Source organism: Melozone crissalis, unplaced genomic scaffold, assembly GCF_028551555.1.
Source record: "Melozone crissalis strain CALT ecotype California unplaced genomic scaffold, PUWL_Pcris_2 ptg000039l_1, whole genome shotgun sequence".
NCBI lineage: Eukaryota > Metazoa > Chordata > Aves > Passeriformes > Passerellidae > Melozone > Melozone crissalis.
This window is the reverse complement of record NW_026535817.1, coordinates 2,457,068-2,469,508: the sequence shown is the minus strand read 5'-3', so window position 1 is coordinate 2,469,508 and position 12,441 is coordinate 2,457,068. Positions and strand designations below refer to the sequence as shown.

General features: G+C 43.2%; 1 protein-coding gene across 2 annotated transcripts; it reads right to left on the bottom strand.

The window, feature by feature from the left end:
• Window positions 1-466: 466 nt before the first annotated feature.
• PCDH18 (protocadherin 18) lies at window positions 467-10,840 on the bottom strand. 2 transcript variants are annotated; one of them, XM_054283778.1, is made up of 4 exons: window positions 7,911-10,840; window positions 6,917-7,005; window positions 6,627-6,790; window positions 467-1,999 (listed from the first exon to the last, which is right to left on the bottom strand). In XM_054283778.1, exons 1-4 carry the CDS (start codon window positions 10,392-10,394, stop codon window positions 1,320-1,322), a joined length of 3,417 nt encoding a protein of 1,138 aa, XP_054139753.1. In that variant the 5' UTR covers window positions 10,395-10,840; the 3' UTR covers window positions 467-1,319. The 2 variants fall into 2 exon arrangements, with proteins under 2 accessions (XP_054139753.1, XP_054139754.1); XM_054283779.1 differs by having other exon boundaries at window positions 6,917-7,002; window positions 7,911-10,839.
• Between the last annotated feature and the right edge of the window lie 1,601 nt (window positions 10,841-12,441).

Below are 12,441 nucleotides of genomic sequence, written 5' to 3'. Positions count from 1 at the left end.
TCAGCCCTTTCCATGTTGTACAGGCACCCAAAAAGGCATTGGGTGTAGAGGAATTCAGGAACTCAGAGGAGCTCACAATTACATTGCAATTAAAATTACACATCAAAAAGTTAGGGCAAGGGAGGATTTGAGAGACATGGAGACATGTCAAGGATGACATTGACTTTTATCTGAGCAATATTAGTTACATCACCCCCACTGCAGCAATGGCACCATAATATAAATGACTTTTCACCGAGCTTCAGGACAGAGAAAAGCCCCACTATGGAAAGATGGGATGCAGCCAGAGCAAATGTACCTGCTGGCTTGCCCTTTGCTGGGAAGTTCAAACATTTTTCTACTGCTTTGCAAACAAAAGACAGGCACACTTACAACAGAGAATATAGCTAATATAAAATGTTGCTGCTGTGCAGAGGCAAAATATAGCTGTTTTTCTGGAAGATGCAACATTGCTTTTATTTTGGTGTCATTTACAAAGATAAAGCAGTTCATTGCAATTTTTGTATTTACATAAATTCAGAATTCAGCTTGAGGTCGGAAAAGCTGATTTTATTGCTGTCTTTCAAGTATACACTGCTGACTTCAACTGGCTTTGCAGTGTAACAACAGCACAACAAATTTACATTTTTTTTGCAGAGATCACAGTGGAAGACCCATCACAGAATTCCATTATTTGTTCACTGGGGAAAACACTTATGTGCCAAAGACAGGAAAACTTCAGCCTGCAATAATCCATGACTTAAATTAGAAAATTATTCTATAGACCAAAAGCATCAAAATAAAAAAGGACATTTTAGGTTTCATGGGGGTTACAATTATTTATTATAAGAATAAAACATTGCATAAAAGGTGTTGGATCATTTACTGAAACTAACATTTGCATAAATTTTTCAGTGTTTTGAATTGTATTTGAAACATTTGAAAGAAATGATAATGGAAAACAAATCCTTCTTCTTGTTTTTTCTTTCTTTTATTTAAAACATGCCTGTGTGGCAAGAATGCTCTAAGTTTGACAAGGGTGGTACCATCTATATACATTTAGGAAAACATGCTTCCTGTGGGTGTACAAAAATAAAATTTATTTGTTAAATTACACATAAATATAAGGTACAAATGTATTTTTAAAATACAGATAAAGATAATCACACTTGCATTGTGTACATATGAAAATACAGTATTTTAATATTCAACATACACAGACACATTTATGATAAATGCAACTAGTTGGCAATGCCAGTTCTCCTCAGTCTATTTTTTGTTCTTTTTTTTTTTCCCCTTCCAGTTTTCCATAAATATGGAAAAATAGGCCTTTGAAACAACTAGTTCTGCCGGACATCTTGCAGCAGCTTGTTAATTTCTGCCACCAGCTCACTGGCATCCATGAGTTCATGTTTGCCATCGCTGAGGTGGTTGAGCACATTGTCAAAATCATCCTCTTCATAATTCTCCGGGATCTCCTCCATGGCCGGCAGCCATTTGGACGAAGGCTGCGCGCCCGAGTGAGTCCCCAGAGCGGGCCCGTTGCTGGCAGGGTTTTGGAAATGCGTGCTGGCTGCCCAGGCTGCCACCCCCGGTGGATAATTCACATTCTTGGCTGGCAAATGTCCCTTCCTGCGCTCCAGCGAGTTGGAGCGATCCGTCTCATTGCACTCCGTGTAGGCGTCCAGCGAGGGCGGCAGCAGGCGCTGGAAGACGCTGCTCATTTCCGAGAGGAGCGAGGAGGTGCAGGAGTCCCCTGGTTCCTCCTCGCTCTGGCAGTCCTTCCCAAATGTTGAAAAGCTCTTCTTCTTCTCACTGGCGTCAGCTGCCTGGGCATCCTCCTCGAGGCCCTGGTGGTGCTGCTGCTGCTGCAGGTGGTGCTGCTGCTGGGGTGCCTGGAACTCCTCGCCAGGGATGAACATGTTGCTTCTGTAGTCGGAAGAAGGAGAGGGCAGCGGGGGCATCCAGCACTGGTCCGAGTGGCCCAGGACCCTGCACTCCTCCGTGCACAGGCGCATGGCTGCAAGAGAGACACGGGAGAGTGAGCACGCCTCCTCTCCTGCTGCACTCGGGTCCTGCACTCACAGGGGTTCCTGCCACCAGCACTGCAATCCCCCAGAGCTGTTTGACGCTGGCAGGAGGCTGTGTACAAATCACAGACGGGACGGGGCTGCTGTGGAACGGGCCTTGAGCTGTTTCATTTTCCAGCATCACTCTCATTACATGGTTATAACAATGGGAAGATGCCACCAGCTCACATCCCAGGCAGCAGACCAAGAACTCAATGTCACAACTCACTTTATAAGTTTTTTGCCCAATCACACAAAGCAAAAGCACACTGACAGTAGTTCCATCCAACCACTATAAGCACAGGTACCTTTGGTTAAAACAATGCTTGCTTATTTCAAAGACAATACCTGCTTGTAAGCCTTAAACCCAATGCACAGAGCTCCATTATTAAGCTTCAACCTTCCTAATATCTTGCTAGATAAATTTTTCTGTAGCTTAGAGAGTTGTTCTAGACAAGTGTTAATACACAAATCATTGTTCTATTTGTCCTTGCTTTTCTACAATTTAAATAATTTTTCTGCTGACCAATCTCATGGCCGCTGCTTAGCTCTAATCACAGTTCTACTGCCTCTGGGGCCTGCCTTTTGCAGCTTTCCCAAAACCCTCTGATTTTATGGGTTCCCACAATTTCCCCTCTCTGTTCTGTGCAGGAACATGGCAAATACAAACAGTCTGGTACCTCCATTGCCAAGAACGAGAACAACCAGTGCAGTTCATGTTAGAGAGTAATGCAGTCTCTTAGCTAAGATGAAGATAAACATGTGAATTGCAGGTGGAAAAACAAGCACTTGTGGCTTGAAGCCACATGAGCCCTTTGTACAGTTCTAGCTCATTAAAAAATATAAAATGAAAGGAAGAAATTTCCACCTCCAAGCACTCACTTGAGTTTTAGAGAAGTCTTCCACATGCAACAACTGAGGCATATGAGAGCAATCAAGGGGAAATTAAGAGCAAAGAATAATAACATGCAGAGGGATCTCCTTTTCCATTAAACAACTCCTTTGTTCTCACAATGAAGTGTATGTAGAACTCAAGGTGATCCACTGCCATATTACCTTTTAAACTAAATCAGTTAAGTTTTAATCCACTATCAGAATTCGAGGGTCTAATTCCCAGCCTGTGTGACTCTGGTGTTCATACTGGATTTGTACTCTCAGGAGCACTTGCAGCTCTGTAGCTCAGGTTACTGGCCCATCCTGGCTCAGGCCTTGGCATAAGGAGAGTTCTAACCCACTGGATGGGAACCCAGTCCAGCCATGAGGGCTGAAGAGCAGAAGATGGAGGAGCTGCTCTCTCAAACTCTCTCCCTCTTTCTCTCAGGTAGAAACAATAATGTGGGGCAAATGACTGAACTCTGAGTGCTCCACTGGTCCAGACTGGCCCGCAAAGGGGCACTGCGAGGGTCCTTTGCAAATATTCCAAGAGGCCTGGGAATGGCTCCTGGAGGCAGAGACAGGCAAAGCCCAATCTGACAGACCTGCAGGGAGGGATGTGCCAGGAAAGATGCTTAATTTTCCAGCCCAAAGGGAACTGATGGTAGAACACAAAGCCTCGCCTCAGGCTGTGTGTCTGTGTGCCTGCCAGATACGCTGGAGAAGATCTGGGTGCTGCTGGGGCCCTAATGGGTCCGAGTCACCAACTTCAAGACAGCTTTCAGAAGTGACAGACTCTTTGCATTATGCATATTTCGACCATAAGAAACTCCTGCCCATATCACTTAATGGTTAGATTATCCCGCACAGAATAGAGTTTCTTGTTCTTTCTCAGCATATACTGACTGCAAAAGAAATGTTTGCAGTCATGCCCTGGAAGTTTTCCTTGCTCCCTCAACACATTTCCCATCTGGCTCTGGATCCACTCCATTTATCAAAAAATCTTTTTGTAGTGGTGTAAGCAGAACGGAACAGAGTATTTCAGTTTTGGATGTACTAGTGATTTATAAAGCCCTACTCTCATACTGTCAGCACTATATTTTTGCACTATACACAGCCTATCATATTGTTTTCTTTTCTAATGGCCTTTCCATTCCTATGAGTATAAACTTTCTCCATGTCATGCCTGCAACAGTACGAATTTCTTCAAGATTACAAGCTCAGACTGCAGCCTGGATATTGCTCAATCTATTGCAAAATAACTGCTGATCCTGGAAGTTTCAAACAAAAAAAGCAAACTAGAATATATCAGTGGCTGAAGTTTTGATACAAGTGACTGAAATGCCTGCAAGTATTTGTTCCCATATATGACATTTTCCTGAAAATGCCCAAGAGTTAGAACTGTCAAAAGACATATAAGTGATCCATGACCAGTTCTCAAGTCATCCCAGAAGGTGAGGATTATACTCCTAATTAAGAAGATTCCTTTAAGACTCCTTTAAATTCATTAGATACTTTCAGTGCTCTGGCATTTCATTAGTAGTGAAGTTTGTCTTAATGACAGTTTTGCAGCCATTGTTATCAGGAATGGTTTTAGTTTAAAATAATAAATTCTGACATTCCTGAACATAAGATCAAAAGATACTCTGAAGTAACTGAATGGTGACACAATCTGTCCTTAAATCAGCAATAAATTTAAAAATGGCCAGATCAACAGCGGCTTTTTTTTTTCCTCTTTTTATTTTTTTCCAGAACTTAAACTTGCTGGTTAAGATTTAAAAAGAAAAAGAAACAAGTCTTTCAGGACAGCTATGGAACTTTCCAATCATGTAATTTGTGGAGTTTTGGGGGACTGGCTCCATTCCTTTCTTGTTCCACCTTAAATAGACAAACTGAAAGGACCTTCCCACAGCATTTTTGCCTGTGTCTAGACTGACAATGCAGAAACCTTTCAGAATGGAGAACAGGAAACCTTCAGGAATTTTTCTTTTCCTTTTCATATATTGGGATTGTAGATCAATTCAGGTCTCATCTGAACAGGTTCAACAGACTTATCTGAAGGATTAAGGCCAGGCATAGCAATAAATGGACATCTGGGTGAGACTAAATACCAATCTTGATAGCCCAACCCAGTTCTGTCTGCACTGAGAGGAGTTTCCCTTACTTTGAATTTAATTAGCCTGGCATTTTTGGAAATCCTATCCTTAGGCTTACTGTTTCGAGAGGGAATTGTAAGAGCTGAAAATGGGTCATGGGCACTTCAGCCAGCTAAGAGGACAACCATTCCCATTTGCCCACTGTAAAGGGATCACTCACTTCCTTGGCAGCAGCAGGGCAGGGTGCCAGTGCAAACACCATTGCACTTCAAGTTCCCCAGGCCCACTCAGAGCTCCAGGATATCCCTCCCTGCCTCCTTCCTAGAGCACAGGAGAGAATGAGACATGCCTCATGCTAGCTGGCAGAGGAATAAGTAGGAGTTAGGGAGGATGAGGATAAAAATATATTAGAAGTCCAGATTTAGGTAAAAGATTCTGAAAACAAACTCTTCAAGGCTGCTGATTTTGAGCACATTTGAGGAGGCAGGTGAATGGCTGGGTATGTGATACAAGACCTAGACTGGAGCAAAATATGCACAGAAAATTTTAAAGTTAAATTGTATATGAAAAACAATCTGAACTTCTGGTGTTCTGCCTTGTCTAGCATAACAACCCTGGTTAATACATGGGGCTCACTTTAGGAAGGCCATGTGCTGCACCACCTCTCAAAGCAAAGGGCCTCCATTTATAAAATTACTTTACTAAACTTGTTCAATTTATAAACTTGGTTCAGTGAACCCTATTGAAATTATCTGGCCCTCTGGTTATACAGAGAAAACTAAATATGATCTGAAGTAAGAACAAGATCTAGGGTACAACCAGAGGCTGTATAATTATTAAAGTAATTACAAAATTCTTCTATCTATACTAAGCATGAATTCCCATGACCTTTCATTCAACTTTTATTTGGGCATAAATTTAAAAGCAATACTTCATATGCATGAATATGTGTATGTGTGTTTATCCTACTGCCACTCACCCTTTTCTAATTTTTTTTCCTTTCTGCCCTCTGCCCTTGAATTGTACCTCTTAAGCTCTTGCTTCCAGAAATTAGCATTTGCAAGATTTAAAATATGGGCAATATTTAGAACTTTCCCTTTCCACTCAAGTTCATTTTTCAGTGGGAAAAACACTTTTCTTTCTTCTCCATCCATATTTCTAGTTCACTTTCATACTCAATTTCTAAATAGTAAAGGTTTTTGTCATGTGGATCAAATCCACTGTGGAAAACCTATCTCCCAAATTATAGGTCACTGTATTTTTAACAAACCACAACTGCCTGGCTTTGCAAAAACATCCACCCAGTCATTAAAAGTCTAAGGGCTTGGAGCAGATCATACTTTTAGGAGGAATCTGGAGCCAGCTCATGATGTGAGTAACAAAAAATACAGTAGGCATTGCTCTGGGTAGATTTGCAGTTGTATCTGAGGTTTCATTTTAGTAGATACATCAAGGCTTCAACTCAGTATTTATCATGAAGCAAAGTAAAAAAGGAAGGAAATACAGGACTTAAAAGCTAAAGAATTTTTGCTTTCTCAGTAGTAGGTTTATCAAAGTGACAGCCAGGCAGAACTGTAAATAAACTGCTCAGCTTCCATTCTGCTCTTACCTGCAGGAATTCTTCCATCTGTAAGGAAAAGGTCACTGAATCCTTCCCCAAGAAGTCTGTCAATTGGAGACTCTCTCCCCAAATCATAATCACTGTCTCCAGCTTCACTATCACCCCGGCCACTGTCTTTCAAGCTGAATTTATCCATATCTTGTAGGGCATATCTGTAAAGAGAATTGTGGAGAACTACATTATCTCAAGTGCGTTATAATCCACTTTTTCTTTAAAAATAGATGTCTCTATATTTCTGATCCTACACTGATATGTAGCAGAACAAACTGGATTCTTACCTGTAGCTTCGGGAATATTTGTTTCCTCGAAAACTTGGCCTTGGTTGATACTGGCCCTGATGAAGCATTGAGAGAAGCTGAGAAACCTGCTAAAGAAAAGGTGAAAAGACTGATTCCTTGAAATGAAAGCTCAAGCTCCTAGGTGTAAAACCACTAATTTGTTTCTCAGGTTTGTTTGAGTTTTCTTTTTTTCTCCTTTAAGATTTAATTAAATAAAATTCCTGCACATACATAATGCAGTATAATAGACTATTTGATAGTGTAGTGTTTGACACAGAAAACATCTGAAGACTCTGTAAAATGAGGAAGTTCAATGCTGTTCATTAGCCTCTGAATTCCTAATAATTTATTCTTTAACAAGTAAAACAAGCAATTAAACAGAGGTGGAGTTTTGTTTTGGTTTAATATATTAGAATCAAGCCTTTAATATTCCAGGATCCTAATTCAAAACAAAACAGTCTTACTTTACATGTGAAGAGTTACCAGGACACAGCTCTTATTTATTCAAGCTATGACCCAGCATTTGCAGTAAAAAATAAGACAGAGAGTCTCAAAGTTTGGGATACAGTGCAGCTGTATGTCACTGCAGCTGTACTCAAACTGTGTCAGAATGCTTTAGTTCTGCACCCCCATTAATCAAAGAGTTTCCTGGATTGTTTCTGAATATAAATATTCAGGCCCCCTTTCTCAGATGGAGCTGCACAGAGAGGAGGGAGAGGGAAGGCAAGGAAGAGTGAACAGTTAACCAGTGCAGAGCACTATGTTCCACTCCACTGTTTTGACCTTACAGGGAAGAACCAAGGAATAATGCTATTGCCAATAGATTTAACCCTGTTCCTCAGGGCAGTGGAATCTGTTGATATTGGAGTAAAACCGAAAAGCCGTGACATCGAAGAGAAATCCATTACACATTCCCATGAGGGAACTGGAGTGTGTAGGCTTCCAAATGAGTGTCTGCATAAATGGATGTGCGAAAGCAAGGTCTGGACCTTACCTCGACAGCTGGTGTAGCATGGGTGAGTTCCAGGGAGAAGTTTTCAGGCACATGGTTGGAGGAGATGGTCACCAGGCTGTTCAGGGACTGGTGGCTGTGGTGGCTCTGCCGGCTGCTCATCTGACCCCTCTCCAGGGCCGGGGAGGATGATGGTGATGCTCTGTGGTGGGACCTGATGGGCAGAGTGCCATTAACCGTTGGCACCAATGTGATGTCCCCTTTGTGGATCTGCCTGGAGGGACGTTTTGGGTGGTGCTGGTAGGTCGACTCGGCCACGCGACAGTTGTAAGACCTGGTGTCCTTTTTCTCTCGATTGCACCTCGTGGCAAAGATAACCATAATAACCAACAGCACGGCACATATAGATCCTAAGGATATAATCGTTATCATGGAGATGTCCAGGGAGGGCTGGCTTATCAAAGTTGCTTCAGTGCTTGAAAATGAATAAACATGCTCCAAAATGGTACATTTCAGAAGAGCTTTAGTACTAAGCTGAGGACTGCCTTTATCCTGGACTATCACCAAAAACTCCCATTGTTTTGCTGGAACTGATTCAACACTCACATTGATAGAGATGTCACAAGTCTGGGGATCCATCACAAAGATGTTGTTTTCCTTGTCAGCTGCTATGGAGCAGCTGAGCTCAGAGTTCATACCAGAGTCTCTGTCTGTAGCCCTTATCCTGGTGACAAGAAAGCCAATTTCAGCATTTTTAGGGATTGAGATTTCTGCTGTGCTGTTGCGTAGCGCCGGCCCCACGATGATGGGAGCGTTGTCATTCTCATCAATGATGGTGAGTACAACCGTGGCATTGCTAATGAGCTGCTGGCTCCCTCCATCCCTAGCTTGGACCATGAAGGCAATTTGATTTACTTCTTCATGATCGAAGGTTCGCAGGGCATAGATCGCCCCGTTGGAGGGATCAATGGTCACGTAGGTGGTTATAGAACTTCCCAAAACAGAGTTCTCCAAAATAGTGTATGTCACCTGCCCATTGTCACCTAGATCTGGGTCTGTGGCTGTGACTGATGTGATGTATGCTCCAGGAGAGTTATTTTCCAAGATAACAACTTCATATCTGTTTGTCTGGAAGCGGGGTGGGTTGTCATTTTCATCACTGATTTGGACAGTAAAGTGTTTCACTGTGGAGAGACTTGGCGTTCCCTTGTCCTCTGCTATTACAGTCAAGATGTATTCAGATCTCTTTTCCCTATCTAGAGTGGCATTAGTTAAGATTAAATAGTTATTTTCATAAGTCTTTTGAAGTTTAAAGTGGCCGTGCCCGTGGAGCTTACAAGCGATCTCTCCATTCACACCAGAGTCCTTATCTTGCACTCTGACCAGGGCAACAAAGGTGTCCAGGGGTGACCCCTCAGAAATGCAAGCTACCTCTTCTCTCTCTGTGGACATCAGATTTAAGTTGATTTCTGGCTTGTTGTCATTCACATCCACAACTTTAATTATAATTTTGCAGTGAGCTGGAATAGAATTTGGCCCCATATCCTGAGCCTGAGCGTCAATTTCATAGGATTTGGTTACTTCATAGTCCACTTGCTTCAGCAGGGTCAGGTGACCTTTTTCTGGGTCTATCCTAAAAGTTTCTATAATTTTGGCAGACACATGACTGCTAAAGGAATACACGACCTTCCCATTGGCGCCCTCATCTGGATCAGTAGCATTGAGGTCTATGAGCAAAGTCCCAATAGGAGAGTTTTCCAAGAGCTGGATAATATATGACTGCTGCTCAAACACAGGGCTGTTGTCATTGGAATCAGAAATGCTGATTTTCAGGAGGGATGACCCAGATCTCTGAGGCACCCCTTTGTCAGAGGCAGTGAGTTGGAGTTCGTAAGTCGACTTCAGCTCACGATCCAGCTCTCTGACCACAATCAGCTCTGCATACTTAGCACCATCAGTCCTGGTTCTCACATCAATGCTAAAGAAATCGTTTGCAGAAAGGGAATAAGTGTGAAGGGAGTTGTCTCCCACATCTGGATCAAAAGCACTGTCCAAAGGGATCCGAGTTCCTACAGCTGCACTCTCTGATATCTCAATAGGGATAAGAGCTCTGGAAAACTGTGGAGAGTTGTCATTAATATCCAGCACTTCAACCTCAACATGGAAAAGCTGCAGATGCTCAGTGGGCAGAGTGATCACATCAAACTCTATGGAGCAGTTTAAGTTTTTCTGGCACAGTTGTTCCCGATCAATTTTAGCTCCTATGCTGATTTCTCCATTATCCTCACGGACTACAAGCAAGGGAGAATTTCCCCTCTGCATGGCTCGAAACCGAACTGAGGAAGGGTTAGGCATTTTTAATAAAACATCAGCAACATCCTCCGATAGTCTTGCTATTACTGATCCAACCCTCTGCTCCTCATAAATCCTGTATTTCAAATTCTTGCCCAGCACAGCATTATTGCAAGATATTACGATCAGTGCAAAAAGGAATAAAAAGTGCATTTTACCGTCGATTCGATACATTTGTAAGTTTTTGCAATTAGATTCTCCCAATAAGTTAAAAAGCAATTATTTTGCCTTCCTTCGGTACCTTAAATCCAAAGCACATCTGGTCCTTTCCAGCTTGAAAACGCCTTTTCTAGTCAGCCAAGTATTAATAACTTACAGATCAGAAAACTTTTGGCTTTTTCTATACACACCGTTCCGGGACATCCAGATACAGTCTGTAAGCAATCCACGCTTTCTCATTTGACTCGGCGCTCCTCTTCCAGGCTGAGATGCTGCGGGGGGCAGCGTGCTCCTCTCCCACCCTCGGCATCCAGGGACCGCGGGCGGGATGGGGATGGATGCGCAGCCCGTCCTCCCGCCTGCTCCGCGATCGCCGCCGCACTGAGCGCCCTCCCTCGCTGGCTCCAGCCTAAATTCCTCCGCAACTTCACTCCAAGTCCCCAGACAAAGCTTTTGCCCGGCCTGTGCTGAGCCCCGTGCAGCCAATCAGCCGGGGAGGGGAGGGGAGAGAAGGGGAGGGAAGGGAGGGGAAGCGCTGGGGAGGGGGCCCCTCGGTCAGCGCCCGCCAAGGATGGGGGCTGGGGGGTGCAAATGACTAATGGGCAACTTTAAATCAACGTCTCTGCTCCCCACCCCCCGAATTTTCATGGCAATTTCAAGCGGGGTTTTGTGATTTTAATTCCTCCCCTTCCTGCCAGGAGAAATGCGATCGCACTCCCGATTTACATACTTTAGGTTACCCCTTGTTTAACTCGCTGCGAGCTTTTAAGTGGCTTTGCTTAGTAAAAGAGCCGGGGCTGACGTCTCGCTGTCCGTGCCGCAAGAGCGTCTTCGTGCTGCTTGTTTGCCTACAACCTGCGTGTCCTCAGTATTTGTGCTCCTGCTCGGAGCCCTTCGAGAGCTCCTCCGCTCCACGAAACCTGTCCTTCTCCTTCTCCCCAAGTCAGGAACATTTCGCATTCTCTGGCTGCCTCTCGCAGCGTCTCTGCCCTCAGCGCAGCTGCCTCTGCCTGAGCCCCGTTCCTCTGTGTGTTCATGTGTGCGATTGTCTCAGAGCTTTTTATTTGCTGTTCCAGTGCTACTTCAGATGATCTTTTTCATCCTGTTCGAAATAGCACTTCATGCTCCACCGTGACAGCCTGTGCTAAGAACACCTTCTACATGCCAAGTATTTTAAAGGAAAAGGAGCCACAAGACAGATTGTTTAGAAAACGACAAATTCCTCCCCTCTCTGATGTCGCAGAAAACTATTTACACTCCCACACATTTGCACACAAAAATATAATCTTGTGTCTGAGTCGAGCATGCATTTTGTGCAAACCAGGAATGTTACAGATCGATGTGTGAGCTTCAGGCTGCATTCAGGACATGGAAGCTGATGCATTCTTCTCACTTCAAATGTATCTATTTATGTGACTTCTACTTCCTTTTTCCATAGGCTTTTACCATTTTATCCATAGGCTTGCTATGTTTCTCTTTGTTTTTCTGCTAACTTTGTCCATTTGATTTTTAGCGTTTCCCATAAGGATACCATCACTCTTTTATTGCTCTTCTCCCTCTCTTATGGTCCCCCCCATTTTTGGCATATCCCAAAAATGTAAAGAGTAAATCTCTTATTTGCCCAATTTACTTGCTCTCAGCAGAGCTCAGCCAAAGTCACTAGGAAGGTTTTTGCCGAAAAAGAAAGCAGAGGAGGCTCAGTGTGAACTCTCCTTCTTTTTAAGCATTCAAAAGCATTTTATAAGCCATTGTCTCTTTTTTTTTCTTCCACAAACTAGCACCGTGTGGCAAATTGTGCAGAATAGAAATGCCCATAATGAATGTATTTAGTACTGGGTCACGCTGATGAACATTCTGCCCCCATGAATAATACTGTTTTACAAGTTTGCAGCCCTTTCAAATTGCTGATCCCCAAAACCCTATAGGCAAACTAGAAAAGCTAACACAAGCAACTGGGACTTTAGAAACCCATAGCCATCTGGCCTAAATCTCTAACAATCCAAGCCAATAATTATATCAATTCAGGCTTTAGTGAACCCCTTTGCAAACACCAAAAGAGCAA

Bases quoted from the DNA above. Each gene is read 5' to 3' on its own strand.
- PCDH18 (XM_054283778.1), bottom strand. From the start codon at position 10,394: ATGTATCGAATCGACGGTAAAATGCACTTTTTATTCCTTTTTGCACTG. The intron at 7,006-7,910 runs GTAAGGTCCAGA...CCTTTTCTTTAG, and splicing joins ATGCTACACCAGCTGTCGAG to CAGGTTTCTCAGCTTCTCTC. The intron at 2,000-6,626 runs GTAAGAGCAGAA...TCTCTCTTGCAG, and splicing joins AGATGGAAGAATTCCTGCAG to CCATGCGCCTGTGCACGGAG.